The 19,357-nt window shown below is 47.9% G+C and overlaps 1 protein-coding gene across 1 annotated transcript; it reads right to left on the reverse strand.

Annotated features, from left to right (window-relative positions):
- Nucleotides 1-6,198: 6,198 nt before the first annotated feature.
- Nucleotides 6,199-16,674, reverse strand: Zscan25 (zinc finger and SCAN domain containing 25). The gene is given in 6 exon segments (NM_001108851.1): nucleotides 6,199-7,097; nucleotides 8,943-9,066; nucleotides 10,092-10,183; nucleotides 10,902-11,103; nucleotides 13,940-14,368; nucleotides 16,572-16,674. Coding segments are annotated over 5 exon segments (1,632 nt in total). The 5' UTR covers nucleotides 14,324-14,368; nucleotides 16,572-16,674; the 3' UTR covers nucleotides 6,199-6,267.
- Nucleotides 16,675-19,357: the final 2,683 nt, after the last annotated feature.

Consider the following 19,357-nt stretch of genomic DNA (forward strand, 5'->3'; position numbering starts at 1 on the left):
CTCTGTACCAATACCATGCAGTTTTTATCACTATTGCTCTGTAATACTGCTTGAGTTCAGGGATAGTGATTCCCCCTGAAGTCCTTTCATTGTTGAGGATAGCTTTAGCTCTCCTGGGTTTTTTGTTATTCCAGATGAATTTGCAAATTGTTCTGTCTAACTCTTTGAAGAATTGGATTGGTATTTTGATGGGGATTGCATTGAATCTGTAGATTGCTTTTGGTAAAATGGCCATTTTTACTATATTAATCCTGCCAATCCATGAGCATGGGAGATCTTTCCATCTTCTGAGGTCTTCTTCAATTTCCTTCTTCAGTGTCTTGAATATTACTACTTTAGCTATCCTGAGCTTTTTATCTTTTCATATGAGGTTGAGCATTGTTCTTTCAAGGTCTGTAAAAAAATTGTGTTGGAATTTTGATAGGGATAAATCTACAGGTTGTTTTTGGTAGGGTGGCCATTTTTCCTATAATTGTACCAATCCATGAACATGAGAGATCTTTCCATCTTTTGATACTTTCAATTTCCTTCTTCAAAGACTTGAAATTTTTATCATATAGGTCTTCACTTGCTTGATTAGCGATATCCCTAAGATACTTTACACTATTTGTGGCTATTGTGAAGAGCGTATATAAATTATTACTATTATTCATTCAGAAAAACGAACAACCATTATTTTTACTATATAAAGCCCTTGTCTCTGCCTGGCTTTGGAATACACAGGATACGCAAAGGTCCAATTCGGCCTCTCATCAGAAGCCTGCCATTGGGCATGGGTGGCAAGGAGCCATCAGCATTATCCGAGATCAAGAACAGAAAGAGCTGACTTTGTATAGACTTCAGCATTGCTCACTGTGGGAATCTCAGATTGAGCTGTTACCTTCATAACATGGACTTGTGGACACAGCTAAAAAGATAGGAGAGTAGTTTTCTGAATAAAATTTCAATAATGTGAGCTGGGGAGACTATTCTATGATTAAGAGCACTTACTGTTTTCATAGAGGACCTGGGTTCAATTCTCAGGATCTTCTTAGTCTGTAACAGTAGTCCCAGAAGTTCTGGTACACTTTTCTGGTCTCCATGAGCACTAGACATACATGTGGTGCACATACATACATGCAAAGCACTCATGCACATAAAAACCGTAATAATGATGAAGAGATTGCCCAGGTTTAATTCCAAACATATACATGATGGCTCACAATCCTAGTCCCAGAAGAGCCAAGGTACTGGGTCCACAAAAAGTATATAGATACAGACTAAACACTTGTATACATAAAATTAATTAAAAATTTAAACTCAATGGTGCTGATGAAATGGTTTTCAGATAAAGGTACTTGCTACTAAGCCTGACAATTGAAGTCTGATCCATTAGACCTGCATGGTAAAATGAAAGAACCAACTCCTGAAAGTTGTCCTCTGCCCTCTGCTGTAGAACGTGTATCCCTGCACACACTGTTGTGTAACAATTGCTTCCGAACTGGAATATGCCATCCCAGAGAGAAACATGTTCAGACTCAGAAAATCCTAAAGGGAAGCTACTCACAATCCTCAGGAAGTCCCTGAAATGTACCAGATTCACAAGATCTCTCCCTCCACACCTTTATCAAATCAGTTTAAGGAGGACACGGGAGAAGAGATTCTCTGGTCTATCAAGCTGCCTGTAAGTCCTGCGGAGAGCTCCAGGGTTCAGCCATGATGAGCCCTTACTCATGCTGGAGTGGGCAACAGAGATGTGGCTACCTTTAAGTCACCATGCTCCTATGTAGGCTTAGATTTTTCAAAACCTACTTTAATAAGGGTTCTTAAATGATTTAACCTCCCTTCTAACCCACCACCCATCAGAGGTAGTGAAAAAGAAAGATTAATAGGACAAAGGGGGGGTGTGGATCTGTTTAGAAATAGTTCTTTGGGGTGATTCCAGTTTTTGTTGCCAGAAAATCAGCAGTTCAGTTGACACAAATCGGCAGCGATAGCTCAATCCACTCACAAACACCACTCATGAATCAGCAACGGCAGTTCAATCCAGAAGAAACCATGAGGTTCTGCCAATCAGCCCGAGTCCACAGAATTGACAAAAAGCTGCTGGAATATCATGAGAAGTTCTTTAATCCGTTTCCCTCTACAAAGTCATGACAAGTGATGATCAGTGAAGAAAGCAAGACGAACCAGTGCCACTGTCTCTTGAGTTATGCTTGTGCCTTTTCTAAACATCATGTGTTCTCTCAAATGTCTGCTCTAGCAAATCACATGCCCTTTCTCCAGGCGGCTTCCAGAAAAACATGTGTCTCTTCTCAGCAAAACCTCTCATGTGTCTGCTTCAATAAAATAAAACTGTCCTTATAAGACAGTTTCCAGGAAAACATTACACAACTGAGTCTCCAAAGAAACCAGAAATTTCCACTTCAGGCCTGTAAATCACCCCTTCCCCATATTACAAGTAACCCCAATAAACATGTTTGGTTGTTAGGTTGGCCCTTGGTGGCATTGGTACTTTGGTATGTTGTTGGCTCCCTATCTGGAGTGACTAGACATTTGTTCACATCTTCCCAAGCATACACAAATACACACACACCACGAAGAGACTCCTGAGTAAATTAAAAAAAGAAAAAATTGAATGCCAGCTGAGCAGTGATGATGTACGCTTTTAATACCAGCACTTGGGAGGCAGAAGGAGGCAGATCTGTGAGTTTGAGGCCAGCTGGTCTAGGGCGAGTTCCAGAATAGCCAGGGGTACACCAAGGAAACCCTATCTCAAATAAATGAATGAATGAATGCTGTGGCTGCCTGACAAAAAAAATGGGAAATAAAGCCACATTTTAAAGTGGATCAAGTAATATTAACTGTTAGTCATTAACACTTTTCTTTGATGTATGTATATATACACAGTATATATACATACACTCATGTATATAGGGATGTATGTGCATGTATATGGGGGCCAGAGCTTAGCTTCAGGGGTCATTCCTTACGGAATCCACCTTGTATTTTAAGATAGGGGATCTCATCAGCCTTGAATTCTCCAGACTGAGATTTGCGTAGCTTCTGAGGATTGACTTTAGATCTTCATACTTACACACCAAATACTTTCATCTTCCTAGCCCCTACTTAACCTTATTTACAAAGTAAACTGGAAAACAAGTCTCAGTAAAAAGGTATCAGGAGGCGCCCTGACAAAAAACACAGCTTGCAATTTTAATAGCACACTGTTGACAAGACACTCCCCCAGCGGCCCACATTCAAAGCCACGGCACAAGCAATATCCACGCTATTTACAGGTATGAACAGCAGGCCAGAAAAAGGGCTCAGCAGATACAGGTACTTGCAACCAAGCCTAATGATCAGTTAAGTTCTGAGTATTAAACTCACTGATTGCTGAAAACTATCCTCTGACCTCTATACTTGCACCTTGGTATAGAGGTGTAAACATGTGTATACATACATACATACATACATACATACATACATACATACATACACGCACACACTCACAATTTCACAAATCTTAATAAAGAGCAAGCATCAGGTCTGCTGTAGTTAGAGGAGGTTATGAGCAACTAACATGGGAGCTAGGACCCAAACCTAGGGTCCTGCTCAGAGCAGCCCTCAACCACTGAGTTACCTCTCCAGCTCTCTCATCTTGACTGTAGGTGATGTGACCAGCTCCTCCTGTGGCTGACACACAATAACTGACTATAACCTGGAGCTATGGACTAAAATAAATCCTTTTTCCCTTAAGGATTTTTGTTTGTTTTTTGTTTGTTTTGTAGTCATTTGATCACAGCTACAGAAATGAAACTAGAATGGTTGGTATTCAGGTCCCTAAATGACAAGAGTCCAAGTGACCAAAGAGAAACTATTCAGTATCATAAGATGGGTGGTAAATATAACTCAGGACAAGAAGCTGACAGGGCTTAAACCCCACCCTTAATCCCAACACTTAGGGAGTGAAGGCAAGTAGAGCTCTATGAGTTGGAGGCTAGCCTGGTCTACATAGTAAGACCCTATCTTAAAAATACAACAAACAAAAACCCTCAGACTCTGAGAAGTCTAAAGATCAAGTTCATCCACTAAGATGTGAGTCTAACAGGCTCAGGATTTCTTTAAAATGTTATTTACATGTACGTGTCTCTCTGTGGATATGCATTTGTGTGCAGAGGCCAGAAGAGCCCGTGTGAACCCATGGAGCTGGAGTTACAGAAGTTTTGAGCCACTCCGTGTGAGTGCTGGGAAACAAACCCAGATCTTCTGCAAGAGCAGTGTCCAGTTTTAATGGCTGAACCACCTCTTCAGCCTGTGACACTTTTTATTAATGTTTAAATGTATGGGAAGTCTGAGTACGTGTGAGTGAAGGTGACCAAAGAGGCTAGAAGACAGAAGCCTAGAAGAGTGTGTCAGACCCCCTGGAAGTGCAGTTGCAACCCGGTGTGAGCTGCCAGAACCAAACCTGGGTCCTCTCCAGGATCAGCAACTCTCCCAACCGCTGAGCTGTCTTCCCAGCCCTAAGCTCAGGGACAGTCCCGTTTGAGTCACTGGTTCATCTGCCTTAAGCTTACAGCACTCCTAGCACACTGCAGAACCTCAATAACACTTGCAGGATGTAGGAGATGGAGTAAAGGCCAGCCAGGCCTAGTGGTGCAGACGGGGGTTCCAGCCATCCAGAGGATGGAGCAGAAGGGGCCAAGGCTTGAGTGGGCCACAAAGCAGCTCCAGGGCCAGCCTGAGCAACACAGCAAGACCTCAACTCAAAGTAAACCTTTTGTGTGGGGGAAGAGAGAAAGCTGGGACTATAACTCGCCTAGCATGAGTTAGGCCATCGTCCAATATCCTGTGCCCACCCACACACCCTCACTCTCTCTCAGAGGTAGTACGTATACTAAAGTTCTGTCAGATACAGGCCATTAAGAGTTTATCTTTCAGATTAATTCACCAGGGATTTCCAGGAAAGTTACTAATTGTCTTAAAATATGTTCACGTTTATTCAGTGATCAGTAGCAAAATATTAATTTCCTAGTGGCTGTGGTTAGTGCAAGGAATAATGAGATGGGAAGACTTTACAGATGAGAGTAGAATGTTCCAGTTCATGACAATAAGGCTGCCAAAAAAGCGAAATAAACAAGGCTGCATGAGCGAAGTCCCCACCTGAGGTGAAGAGTATGTGAGGGCCCACACAGGGACAGGCTGGCACACGAGTGTGCCAAGGTTCTGATGTGGCACTTGAAACAACACGTGCTCTGGGATAGATACTTACAAGCCACTGGTCTAGCTTTGTTCACACACTCCATGTTATCATTGGTTCCATTCCCATGGCATTCTGAGAGCCAGGAGCACAGTAGATGTTTAATAAATATTTGTAAATGAAAGACAGCTGGAGGGAGGGCAGGCCTGGGCTAATTATCTCAAAGGCAAGACAGAGCTCTCTGACAATAAGAGCTTCAAGGCTGGGCTCACACCTCAGTCAGTAGCGTACCCCACCTAGCATGCACAAACTCTGGGTTTCATCTCCAACATAGCATAAACCAGGCATGGTAGCAATTCCTGCAGTCAGTCCCAGGACTGGAAAGGTAGAGGCAGGAGGGTCAGAAGTTCAAGATCATCTTCAGCTACACAAGTAGTCTGAGACCAGTTTAGAGAATATGAGACCTTATCTCAAGAAAAAGAGAGAGAGAGAGAGAGAGAGAGAAGAGGAGAGGAGAGGAGAGGAGAGGAGAGGAGAGGAGAGGAGAGGAGAGGAGAGGAGAGGAGAGGAGAGGAGAAGAGAAGAGAAGGGAAGAGAAGGGAAGAGAAGAGAAGGAGGGGGTAGGGGGCAGGGAAGGAAGGAGAGGGAGAGATAGAGAAGGAGGAGGGAGGGAGAGAGAGAGAGGAGGAAGGAGGGACAGAGAGAGAGAGGAGAGGGAGGAAGGGGGGAGAGGGAGAGGGAGAGGGAGGGAGGGAAGGAGAGAGAGAGAGAGAGAGAGAGAGAGAGAGAGAGGGAGGGAGGGAGGAAAGAAAATGAGCTTCAAGTTGCCTATTTGCAATAAAATTCTGCCCTTTTCCTCCAAATTTGCTCAGGAGGTGGGTTCCCATCCCCACTGTAGGAGATAAAAAGTCTGAAGCTCAGGACAGTGTTCCCCTCTAATAGGTGAGGGAAACTGGGCCTCTGCAAGCTTCCCGTTTGCCAGGCTCTGCCCTCCTACGTGAGCACATCCTGCTGTCCCTCACTGGGCACTGCCCAGAGCCTCGGTGCAACACAGTCGCTCCTACGGCAGAGCTGCTCCCTTGGTAGGCTCACTGCACTGGAGGCTCCTGGCGATGCTGGGTCTTCTGATGACGGTTAAGGATGGACCTCTGGTTGAAGCTGCGGCCGCAGGCTGGGCAGTGATAGGGCTTCTCGCCTGTGTGGATCCTCTGGTGCCGCACCAGTCGCTCCCCCTTGCTGAAGCGCTTGCCGCACACCTGGCAGCCGTAGGGCTTCTCCCCTGTGTGCGCGCGACGGTGCACGGCCAGGTTGGCGTTCCTGCTGAAGCTCTTGCCACACTCGCAGGTGTAGGGCTTCTCCCCGGTGTGTGTCCTGCGGTGCACCAGCAAATGCTGCCTCCGGCTGAAGCCCTTCCAGCAGTCTGCACACTTGTAGGGCTTCTCCCCGGTGTGGCTGCGCTGGTGCACCTCCAGGTGATGCCTCTGACTGAAGGTCTTCCAGCACTCTCCGCACACGTAGGGCCTCTTGCCCAGGTGGGTCCTCTGATGCTTGGTGAGGTATTCCCTTAAGGTGAAACCTTTCCCGCACTCCACACAGCCAAAGGCTTTCTCTTCCTCGTGGGTCCGCTGGTGCCTGACAAGGTTGGAGCTCCGACTGAAGCCTTTCCCACACTCAGGGCACTGGAATGGCTTCCAGAAAGAACTGTGGGCGCTGAGGGCCTCAGGCAGGGGGACGCCAGGCTGAGGAGCAGGAAGCCCAGGCACACTGGTCCCAGAGCCCCCAGGCTCCTGCTCACAGGTGCCCCCTGGCACAGGAACCTGGATGGCAGCTTCTCCAAACCCATCGGAAGTCAACCCAACAAATGCTCTCTTCAGGTCTTCTTGCTGGGGCTTAGCCTCCTTCTCCTTGCTCCCAGCACCTGTGTGTTAAAGGAGGTCAACACTGGTGATGTTCCATCACACCCCCAGCCTGCCTCTCTGTACCTGTTTCTCTGCCAGCTCTAGGACGGTAGTTCCCAACCTTCCTAATGCTGTGCCCCTTTAATCCAGTTCCTAGTGTGTGCTGACCCGTAGCCATACAATTATTTCATTGCTACTTCCTAACTGTAATTTTGCTACTGTTATGAATCCTAACGGAAATATCTGATATGCAGGACATCTGATATGTGATTCCAAAGGGTTACAATCCACAAGTTGAGAACCACGGCTCTGGAGCACTGTCTGACCTTGCAGCCAGCCCCTAACTCTCTACCACTTGCAGATGTGAGCAAGCCTAGCTCCCTTATAACTCTCACCTAGGGCTTCCTACATGCCAGGGGCCATGCCGCGCTAGGTTAGGCTAGGGACACAGTATGGACTTACCACCACCACCCAAAACCTTCAAAACCAGAAGCTCACTTCTTTCTGGGGATCTGAAAGAAACTGAAAGACCCTACCCTTCACTAATACTCAGGCTGTGTCATGCTATCTACGGCTTTTTTAATGCTGCCCCACCTCAGACCTGAAGACTCCCTCTCCCACTGTGACACTGTGGTCCTCCTATCAAACCATGTCTGAAAACTCTCAGAGACCACCTAAGGAGCATGGTGCCCTATGACTTTGTCTCCAAATGCATCCCTTTATCTCAGTGGGGGGGGGGGGGGGGGGAGGTGTGGTTTGGTTTGGTTCTGGAATGGAGTCTCACTTTGCAAACCAGGCTGGCCTCAGACTCAGGCAATACTGAGTGAGGCCTGTATAACCACAGCCAGCTTCCTAGTCTGTCCCATCTATGGCTCCTCGTCTCTTCCTTTGGTTAACAACCTCAACACCTTCCACTTGCATGAGCCCTGAACTCTGTCTGACCTTTCTTTATTCCTTACCACCTCCCTGTCCTGATACTGAATTGCATGACAGACTTTAATACTCTCCCACTGAATGTTCTGCTACCTCAGATCAGTGGGGCTGGAGAGATGGCTGTGATGGCTGTGAGTAAGAGCACTTGTGCACCCAGCAGACCTGAGTTCAGATCCCAGCACACAGAGACGAGCCCAGTGTGGTCGCAGGAATGGCTGTAACACCAGCACTGTGGGTGGCAGAGGGAAGATCACTAGGACTGTCAGTCTTAACTGAAAAACTCAAGCTCCAGGTTTAGGGAGAGACCTGCCTCAAAGGAATAAGGCCAAGTGGTAAAGGGAGCAAACTGATACCCTTCTCTCTGTCCTCCGGGCATGAGCACAGGTATGTGCATCCATGTACACGTGTACAGCACATGTACTCAAGCTTAACTCAGGGATTTCTACGAAGACCACCCCCTGCGGACTCTCTTTATACTGCCGTCATCACTACCTCCATCTACAGTTGTCCACACACGTGCAGGCACACTGCACTCTCCCATCCAGCACACCCCCACCCCCTCCCCATCCCAAACCAAACCAAAGCTGTCACTTAGGGCCTGCCTGCAGGGGGTGTTCAGTAACCATTTGTGGATGGATCAGACCCACAATCCTCTTCTCCTCCTTCCCTTTCTCTGCAGCCCTCCATGCCCTTCAGCCATGGGCACAAAACCAGTGTGCTGTCATCAACAACCTGCCTTGGCACGGCCAGTCACTGCCTTCTGTTTGCTTGTTCCGTCCTATTTCCTGTTGTTAGCCCAGGTATGTATCAAGCCAGCGTCTCCAAGACTCCACACTCCCCACCCTGTTCTGTCAGCAGCACCATGGCTAAGACAAGACTCTTAAGCTGCAGCTCCCAACACCTCCTCCTCATGCTGGCCAGCAAAGTCTTACCTGGAGGGGCGCCACAGTCCTGAGAGTCCACATATTCCCCAAAGCAGTCAATCTGCGCCGGGGCTACGTGCCTCCACTCCTCCTCAGGAAAACCCAAAGTCATGTCTTTAAATGGCCCCAGACCCTGAAACAACGGGAGATTGCTATAGATCAAGAAAGAGCCCTAGGACCTAGAGATGGCTCAGCCACTAAGAGCACTCACCACTCTTATAGAGAACCCACGTTCAGTTCCCAGCGCGCACGCATGCACACACGCACACACAGCAGCTAATATCAACCTATAACTCCAGTTCCAGGGGATCCAATGCCCTCTTCTGGATACTGAGTGCACCAGGCAAACATGTGGTACACATACATATATACATGCAGGCAAAATATTCATACACATAAAAAGTAAAAATAGATTAAAAGAAAAAAGTTAATACTCCTAGGGTTGGGAAAATGGCTCAGTGGGTTAAGGCACTAAACGAAACTAGTTGCTGCTAGGCCACATGACCTCAGTTCAATCCCTAGAAATAAATGGTATAAGGAGAGAACTCCCGCAAGCTGTCCTCAGATCTCTACAAGAGCACTGTGGTACATCCCTTGCCACACATACACTAAATACATTAAAAAAAAAAAAAAAAAGGGGGGGGGGGGGGTTGGGGATTTAGCTCAGCGGTAAAGCGCTTGCCTAGCGAGCGCAAGGCCCTGGGTTTGGTCCCCAGCTCCAAAAAAGAAGAAAAAAGAAAAAAGGAAAAAAAAAAAAAAAAGGTGGGGTAGTCTACCAGTAGCATCAAAGAGAGGCTCAGGCAGAGCAAAGACAGAAGGAACTGGACCCTGGACAAGCTGGGAGCAGAACTGCCATCTCCCAACAGCTTTAACAGTGACTGACGTGCTCAGACTATGTGGCCATGGCTCTGCTCGCCCCCACCACCTCAGCATCCAAATGTCACCTGCACTCCCTCCTCAAGCTTGAGCCACCTCTGTGTATCCCCTCAAGCCCCACCTTAAGGCTGTTTAAAGCCTGATGACCTAGGCTCTGCTCCCCAGAACACACATGAAGGTAGAAGCAGAGAAACGAGCCCACAAAGCTACCCTCTGTCTCCTCGGAACACACGCACGCCAGAATGAACAAATAAAATCCACAAGACAGGTGTGTCGGCTCACCTGGGACGTGGCTGCAAGGAACCCAGCTGCAATCTCTTGGTCTCTGGCACTCACAGTGGGAAGCCCTGAACCCACGTGAAGAATGGGCAATGCTGAGCAGAAACAAAACACACTGAGGGATCAGGGCTGTCGTCTGCCAGCTCAACGGCACCCACCCAACACACACAACCTCAGAACCCACAGAGAATTACCTCAGTACCACAGTGACCCACCCACCCAACACACACAACCTCAGAACCCACAGAGAATTACCTCAGTACCACAGTGACCCACAGCCAGTTCTGCCTGTGCTGGCTGAGATTGTCCCAGCCCTGTCCCCTCAGAGTTAGGCACACCCCTGAGTCCCTCGTGAGGACAGCTTTCTCTCGGGTGGGTGAGGTTTGTTTCCCCACTTAATATTTGGCACCTCTCCCCTATCATCAGCACAGTGCCCAGTGGTTCTAGAAGGGTGTAAGGAGAAGGGAGAAGGAGGGAGAAGAAATGACAGGAGAACACGACTCTACATGTACCCTGTAAAACTGGTCAAGGTGTTCTGGGGATTTAGCTCAGTGGTAGAGCGCTTACCTAGGAAGCGCAAGGCCCTGGGTTCGGTCCCCAGCTCCGAAAAAAAGAACCAAAAAAAAAAAAAAAAAAAAAAACTGGTCAAGGTGTTAAAAAAAAACACTTCATCTGCCTTCTACTGGGGTAGGGGAGGTAGCTTGGAAAACTCAGAATTCTATCTTGCTCATAACTACTTAGACCAGCACTGAGTTTCTGAAGGAACTGTGGGTGGGAGGGGCCCTCCAGCCTCAGAAATTATCTGAGTCTTACCTTGCTCCTGGAAGGCCTGTGTCCCATCTCCAGGGCCCTGGCTCAGCTGTTCTGCGGTGCTTGGGCCTAAGCTCTGAACTCCTTCACCCTGAGGGATCCCCCACTCAGGCTTGACTTCTACTGGCCCCAAGTGGATACCTGATTGCCAAGATCCTCCGCCCAGGGCTGTGACCAGCTGTTCTCCCTGGGCATGGCATGGAACCTAAGAAGAATGAATCCCATACCAATTAGAAGGAGACCTGCTGGAGGCTGTTAAAAAGAGAGTTGAATTAAAGCTGAAAAAGAAAGCAAGGCTGGGAGTGGGACTCAGCTGGTAGAGTTCTAGCCTAGCATGTATAAAGCCCTGGAGCCCGAGGTTCCATCCCAGTGCCACAGAACCCCACCGTGGTGGTCCAAGCCTATAATCCTAGCAATCAGTAGAGGTAGGAGGATCTTTCGGAGTTCAAGACTAGCCTGCCAGGCCAGCCAGGACTACAATAGTAGACCCCATCTCCAAAAACAGGATAGAAAGGGCTGGAGAGATGGCTCAGTGGTTAAGAGCACTGTCTGTTCTTCCAGAGGTCCTGAGTTCAATTCCCAGCAACCATATGGTGGAAGAAGGAAAAGTTGCTGACCTCTTCCACAGGGAGAAAGCTAAGATCTCCCTTTGCAAGGCCCTGAGCAACTCCTGTATCATGTCATAGACAACCATATCCTCTACCTGCCTTGGCATCTCCAGGTCCAGTGAGCAGGTCCTGCTGAGAACTCTAGGCACAAGACTCACTGTTGGAAATCAACTTCACAGTTATAGACGCCCAAAATAAAAGCCACAAACGCCAGAGTGAACTAGCTATTGAGAAACCGGGGGAGTTTGCAGCCAGTCTCATAGAAAAAGGCAACTTGACAGGATCTAGAATCACCTAGGAAACAAACCTCTAGGGAATGTGTGTCTACATCTGGCTAACTGAAATGGGAGGACCCACCCTAAATGTGGACGGCTCCATCCAATGAGCTGAGATCCTACACTGAATAAAGGGAGGGAGGGACTGGGGAGAGGGCTCAGCAGCTACCCTTTGTGCAGAAGACCTAAGTCTGGCTCACAACCACTACACATAGCTCTAGTCCCAAGCCTCTGTGGACATCCGAATATATCTGTATGTGTTAACACACACACACACACACACACACACACACACACACACACACACATCAAAAGGTTATAATCTTTAAAACAAAAAGGTGAAAGTGAGCTGAGCACCAGCGTTCATCACTACTTCTTGAAGGTGGATGTAGTGTGGCCAACTGTCTCATCCCCTGACACCACACTTCCCCAACAAACTATGAGCCCTAATGTGAGCCCAAACCTCTCCTCTTCCCCCGACCCACCCTGTGCCCTGGCCCCAACCCCTGGCCTTAGATACTTATTTAAGCCAGGTTTAATCCCAGCACTCAGAAGGCAGAGACTCTGAGTTTGAGGCTAACCTGGTCTACAGAGTAACTTCCAGAACAGCCCTGGCTACACAAAGAAACTGTGCTCAAAAAACAGCAAACAAAGAAAGATATGTATTTAAGAGCTAGAGAGAGAGTTCAGTGGTTGCTCTTTCAAAGGACCCTGGTTCAATTCCCAGCACCCAGATGGCAGTTAATAACTACCTATAACTCCAGTTCCAAGGGATCTGGACTCCAGAGGCACTGTATAAACATGATGCACAGACCTCATACAGGCTAAACACCCATACACAGAAAATTTTTTAAAAAATTAAAGATTTTTTTTCTTTGTTAGAGACAAGATTTCTCTGTGTAGCCCTGGCTGTCCCAGAACTCACTCTGTAGACCAGGCTGGCCTCGAACTCAAGAGATCTGTCTGCCTTTGCCTCCTGAGTGCTGAGAATAAAGGCATGTGCCACCACTGTCTAGCTTAAAAAAAAAAAAAACTATTTAGAATGCCTTTTTTTGTACGTGTGTGTGGTACTTATGCATGCAGAATGCATGTTCATGTCAGTGTGAGTGCGCATGTATGAACATGTTGTGCACAGAGGGTGAACTCTGCCTTTCCCTATCAATCTGCACCCCATATATTCAGGCAAGGCCTGTCGCGTCATTTCCTGCTTGCTGACTTCATCAGGCTATGCAGCCAGCTCCACCTCCCGAGTGCTGGGACTACAGGTTCACCACACACACCAGTGTGTACATGGAGGCTAGGAAACCAAACTCCAGTGGTCATCTCTTTCATCACTGCACCAGCTCCCCAACCCTATAAATGTCTTTAACACATCCCACTCTGGTCCTCCTCAACTCCTTTCTGATTTTGCCAAAGTGGAGGTCCCTAAGGGTAAGTAAGGAGTCCCAGAGTGACAGGCAGTCTGGGGTTATGCCTGAATCCCAGTCGCCTCTGGCAGAAGCGCTCACACATTAGCCTCTGCCCAAGGGCCTGCAGAGTTTACAGTGGACCTGGAAAATGATCGCAACTGCTTCCATTGGACTTGCTGCTCACCAGGAGTCCCTGATGCCCAAACCACCGCATTGGGCTCTTCTGCCCGTGGACATCTTTCCTAGATGGCTTTCTTTTGTTTAACAGCTTGTGGATATGATGTGTGTGAGGGAGTGTGTTCGTGCACATGCATGTGCCTGTGAGTACAGACACATGTGGCACCCAGCATGTGAGATTGGAAGACAACTTCCAGTGTTGGCTCTCACCTTCCACCTGACGGTACACACTCTTGCTGAGCACGCCCAGCTCCCTGGCCTGCAAGTTTCCGGGGGCTCTCCTTTCTCCACCGCCAGTCCACCTGCACGCTATCTCACGTACCCTCTCTATAGGTCCTGGAGATCTAATCTCCGGGCCTCAGGCTCACATGGCAAATGCTCACCCACTGAACCATCTCCTCAACCCCTGAATCTTCTTGGGAAATGCAGCCACTTCCCAGGAAAGGCCCTCTGGGGACTGGGGGACAATGGAGCAGGTCCCATGCCTCATCTATTCCCACCACTTCCTTAACCTCTTCAACTATGATTCCCACACCAACCGAGAAAGGCCTGGACACCCTCTTCTCACCCACCGCCTTGGCCTCCGTGCTCCCCATCAGCTCCTCCACCATGGCCACCAGAGCCTTGCCACTGTCTGGGCTGTGTTCCCGGATCCAGGTGTAGAGCTCTCGGGGCAGGATGGTGAGGAACTGCTCCAGCACCAGCAGCTCCAGGATCTGCTCTTTGGTGTGCAGCTCAGGCCTCAGCCACCGTCGACACAGCTCTTGGAGCTCCCTGAGGGCTTCCTGGGGACCAGCAGCCTCTTGGTAGCGGAACTGCCGAAACCTTAGCCGAAAAGCCTCAGGACTAGAGTCCTCCCCTCCCCTGCCCCATGGCAGCTCCTTCTCCAGTTTGACCACTGGAGCACCCATCTGCTGCTGAGGATCTTCGGCCATCTCCAGACGCTCTTTCAGCATCTTCAAGCTCCAGCACGACTGAGGACAACAACAGGGGTGACCCGTCTGAGAACAGAAGATGCACACAAGGTCAGCCCATCTACACAGTTCCGGGTCTACACAGTGACCTTCTCAGAATTCTGACACCTATCATGAAAATCCTATCAACTGACTTGAGCTTAGGTCAGTCAGGGTGGTGACCATAGAGCAGACAAAATCAGGACAGATTTCTAAGGTTAAAACTGACAAATTCTCTAGAGACCTGACTGTGATAACTGTGCTCAGACTAAGTACTGTGCCACACAGGTCACTGCGCTGCTCTTGACTGCCCATCATAACTAGACAGTCATACCCTGCTGAAGACACAATACATTTGGACACAGAAAAATCAGCTGGAATTGAGCTGGAATTTTCTTCCACGTTAGCTGGTTTTCATAGTGCTGGAAGGTGCTATACAGGCCACTGAAGGAGAAAAGCCTCCCAGCAGGGACGCTTGCGTGCTACCGTAATGAATGGCCTGACAGACAAGGCATGCGGACCAGTGCAACGGGGACCTGAAGGTTATGGAAATAGCCAACCGCTTCTGCCTTGTGGACTTGTGGACTGCTCCACAGGAGGGAATTCATGCCTGGTGCTGTAAACCGGCTCAAAGGCCCATAGCCAGGGAGATTATGAGACAGACATGGTGTCAAACCACCTTCTAAATATTCATGTCTGTACTTATAGATTGGTGCTGCTCTCTGCCTTGGCCGGGGAAGCCTCTGTCTATCTCCAGGTAATGCAGAAACTCACAACCGGTCGAAGCACTGAGAATAAGTGACTGTTGAGTGCTCGGGTCTAAATGGAGCATCTGTGTCAACCCCACACACAGCCAAGGCTCAGGAAACATACTGGAAGGGGGGGGGGGGGGGGGACAGAAAGAACCTAAAAGTCAGAAGATGGGGAAGAGTACTGTGAAATGTGTCTTCTGGACATGACACAGCCATTGCACTTGTGAACTTACTGCAGCCATGGTCATCTACACAAGACCTGCATAGGATTAAGCCAGTAAAATCGGTCTTCATACCAAGAAAACAGAGGAGGTCATGAAATTGGAGGGGTGTAAAGGGGAGTTAGGGTAGACATACTCAAGACATATATGCGTGTACAAAAATGTCAGAGAATAAGTAAAAGATGAGACAGAGAGAATATGCACGCAGCTATAGCTGTCTCCCTCCCAAAACATGGGAGGTCTTAAAAGAAAGATGAAACTGGAGAGGCAGCTCAGACATTAAGAACACTTGCTGCTCTGGCAGAGGACCCAGGTTCAGTGCCCAGCACACATGTGGTGGCTCACAACTGTCTGTGACCGCAGTTCCAAAAAAATCTATCGCATCCTCTGAACTCTATAGGCACCAGGCATTGACATACATGCAGTGGAAAAAACAACTCATCCCATAAAAATAAAAATATATCCGAAAAGAGGAAGAAAGAAAAAGTTGGGTGTACTGGTGCACATCTTTAATCCCAGCATTGGGAATAAGAGGCAGGAGATATCTGTGGGTTTGAGGTCAACGTGCTTTACATAGTGAGTTCCTGTCTCGAAAAAAGAAAGATTAACAGGCGTGTCGTCAGTGACTTGTAATCCCAGAACCTGGGTGCCCAAGGCAGGAGGATGGCGAGTTCCCAGCCAACCTGGATACGACAAAACTGGAAGGGAGGGAGAGGAAAAGAAGATGAAGGGAGAGGAGAGAAAGGGAAGAAGGAATGACAAGCGGGAAGCAAACATTACACCCAAGGAAAAAGAGGCTGCAATGCAGACTATAAAATGAGTCTTGTTTTACTTCCGGGGCAGGCAGTCTGGCAAAACAGGCCCCAAGCCCAAAACACTAAGGCGCTCTGCTCATTAGAGCAATTAGCGGGCAACAGGTCACGACCTTAAGCTACATATTCTATTGGGTGTTTCTGTATTTCTCTATCGGCCTGTTAAACCGACTCCTCCTTTTTCCATCTACAACACTCATCTTGCTGCTGCATAGAGCTTTCTCGAACGTCCCAGCTATTGCCCAGCTCGGTTTGCCGGTGCTCTGGGAGCAAGAGGCCCTCGTGGATCTTCCAGGCCTCTGGCAGACAGAAGGTGCCGCGTGGCTATTCTTCCAATAGCTGTCTTGCATCTGCGTCTAAAAAACGCTTGGCGTCCCTTTTCAGAGTCCCAGGGTCAAGGTCTTCCTGCAGTTCGTGGACGCCCTACGTTAGGCCCCCAGCCTGGCCCGACCCGCATGGATCTTACCTAAGATCACGGCTGTGCGAGGAGATAACGACCTTCGCAGCCGCTGCTGCCCCACCGACCTGCTGCCTGCTCCGTCCAGCCCCGCCCCGCCCGGACCCGGCCGCGGCCTTGACTGCGCGCTCAGCACCTGCCCGGGCTTGCGCGGACCGGAAGTAGGTGGCGGATGCTGTCAGGCAGGTGCCCTATGGAAAGAGCCCGTGTCCGGTTCCTCTCTAGGATGCTCGGAGGTCCCAGAAGGAGGTATATCTCTATGGTCGCTCATGGCCACTCCAGGCTCCCACTCCTGCCTCTATGGCACTTCCATACCTTCTTTTTTAATGAGTCTCTACAAAAAGGAGTTTTTCTGCCTTAGGGTAAAAGATGGATAAGTCTTTGTGTATAAACGTAAATATTTTAATATTTTTATATGTAGTGTACGTGTCAGAGGACAACTTGTGGAGTCAGTTCTCTCCTTCCACCATGTATAGGTCCCAAGAATAGAACTCAGACCATCAGGCTTGGGGGGCATGCACCTTAACCCACTGAGCCATCTCACTATCCCCAAACATAAATAGTTAGAAGGCAATTGGACAGTATGTTCTTTTAGGAAAGGTAATGATTAGTTTTAAATGTACCTTGACAGTTTAGGAACACCTAGGAAGAATCTTAATAAAGTGTTAGACAGTCCCTCCCTGTCAGGTTGGCCTCTGGGCATGATGCAGCAAAAGCCAGTCTACTATGGGTGGGTTTGGGTCACGAACTGTATAAGAATGGAGAAAGCGAGATAAGTAGTAAGTGTGCGTATGTTACTTCACTTTTCCCTGCTTTTGATTTTGGATATGATGTGACCGCTGCTTCAAGTTCCTGCTCCCTTGATATCCCTATAATGAGGACTGTAATCTGGAATTGTAAGATAAAATAAACACAATCTCTCCAAAGTCGTTTCTTCTTGTTTCTTGTTTTTTGATTGTTTTTGTTTTGTTTTGAGACAAGATCTCTCTGTGTAGTTCTGGCTGTTCAGAAAAACTTGCTGTGTAGGCCAGGCTGGCCTTGAACTCAGAGATCTGCCTCTGCTTCCCAAATGCTGAGATTAAAAACTGTCAGTATCATACCTGGCTAATGACTCTATGCTTCTAACTTTCTAGTTTTGGTGTATTAACTGTTGCAGAACTCCTATAAAAGACATGTATAGTGGCTTCTCTGGGAAAACAAAGAAATGTCTTGTGATGGAAGGGTTGTTTTAGAGCAGGTCACATTTAGTTAGGATTACACATGATTTCCTCTTTCAGGAAAAGACAGAAAAGGGTGTTGGAACTAGAGACTGGTGCTCAGGTCAAACATGGTGGTACATGTCATTAATATTAGCACTAAGGAGGCAGAAGCAAGCAGATCCCTGTGAGTTCTAGGCCAGCCTCATCTACAGAGCAAGTTCTGGGCAGCCAGAGCTACATAAGGAGATCCTGTCTCAAAATTAAGTAAAATTTTCATTTTGGATGGGTTTGGGTTTTGCTCTGTTTTTGGTTGGTTTTCTGTTTTGTTTTGTTTTGCTTTGCTTTTGAAACAGTGTTTCTTTGTGTAGCCCTGGATGTCCTGGAAAGCTCTGTAGGCCAAGCTGTCCTCGAATGCAGAGATCCACCAGCCTCTGCCTTCTGAGTGCAGGGGTGAAAGGGAGGTACTGCCGTGCCCATCTTAGAGCATAACGCTTTAATGTCATTAATTTAAATATCTATTGTGATTATGTTCTCTTTTTAAAAGTCCATTCATTTGACTATTGTAATATATTCTCTCCTATTGGCCTCCAGGTTTGGATTTTGAAGAATAGTTCAACATAGTGCTGCTTCTTCTTCTTCTTCTTCTTCTTCTTCTTCTTCTTCTTCTTCTTCTTCTTCTTCTTCTTCTTCTTCTTCTCCCTCCCCTTCCCGTTCCCCTTCCCCTTCCTCCTCTTCTTTCTCTTCTTTATAAAAATCTGCAAAAATTCAAAAGGAGAAGAGATAAAAAGAAAATCCTTGAGTAGCCAGCAGTTCAAGGTACTCCAGCTACGATCCAGGCAGAATCACTACCAATATAAAGGAGTGGAGGGTTAGTAAAACTTTATGAAGCAAGGGCAGTAAAGTCAGTCAAGGAGTGGGAGGCCTGCTTAGGGGTACTCACACAGATGGGGGAAGGGCAGAACACAGGTCTTCTGGGGTGATGTTACTGATCCTTCAAGAAACAGGAGACCCCTAAAAGATTATCCTTCACTACTAGCTGTGGTGGCTCACATATTTGGGAGGAGAAGTAGGTGGATCTCTGTGAGTTTGAGGCCAGCCTGGTCTACATAGTCTTAGTTTGGGTTTCTATTCCTGCACAAACATCATGACCAAGAAGCAAGTTGGGGAGGAAAGGGTTCATTCAGCTTACACTTCCACATTGCTGTTCATCACCAAAGGAAGTCGGGACTGGAATTCTCGCAGGTCAGGAATCAGGAGCTGATGCAGAGGCCATGGAAAGATGTTACTTACTGGCTTGCTTCCCCTGGCTTGCTCAGCTTGCTCTCTTATAGAACACAGGACCACCAGCCCACAATGGGCTGGGTCCTCCCGCTTTGATCACTAGTTGAGAAAATGCCTACAGCTGGGTCTCATGGAGGCATTTCCTCAGCTAAGGCTCCTTTCTCTGTGACAACTCCAGCTCATATCAAGTCGACACATAAAACCAGCCAGTACAATCTCTCTAAAGTAAACAAGCACACAAAAGCAAGTACTATGCCCCACAGCACTCAAGGGGAGACAGGAGGATCAGAAACTCACCCATGGCTCTACAGCAAC

Source organism: Rattus norvegicus, chromosome 12 (genome assembly GCF_021556685.1).
Source record: "Rattus norvegicus strain SHRSP/BbbUtx chromosome 12, alternate assembly SHRSP_T2T, whole genome shotgun sequence".
NCBI lineage: Eukaryota > Metazoa > Chordata > Mammalia > Rodentia > Muridae > Rattus > Rattus norvegicus.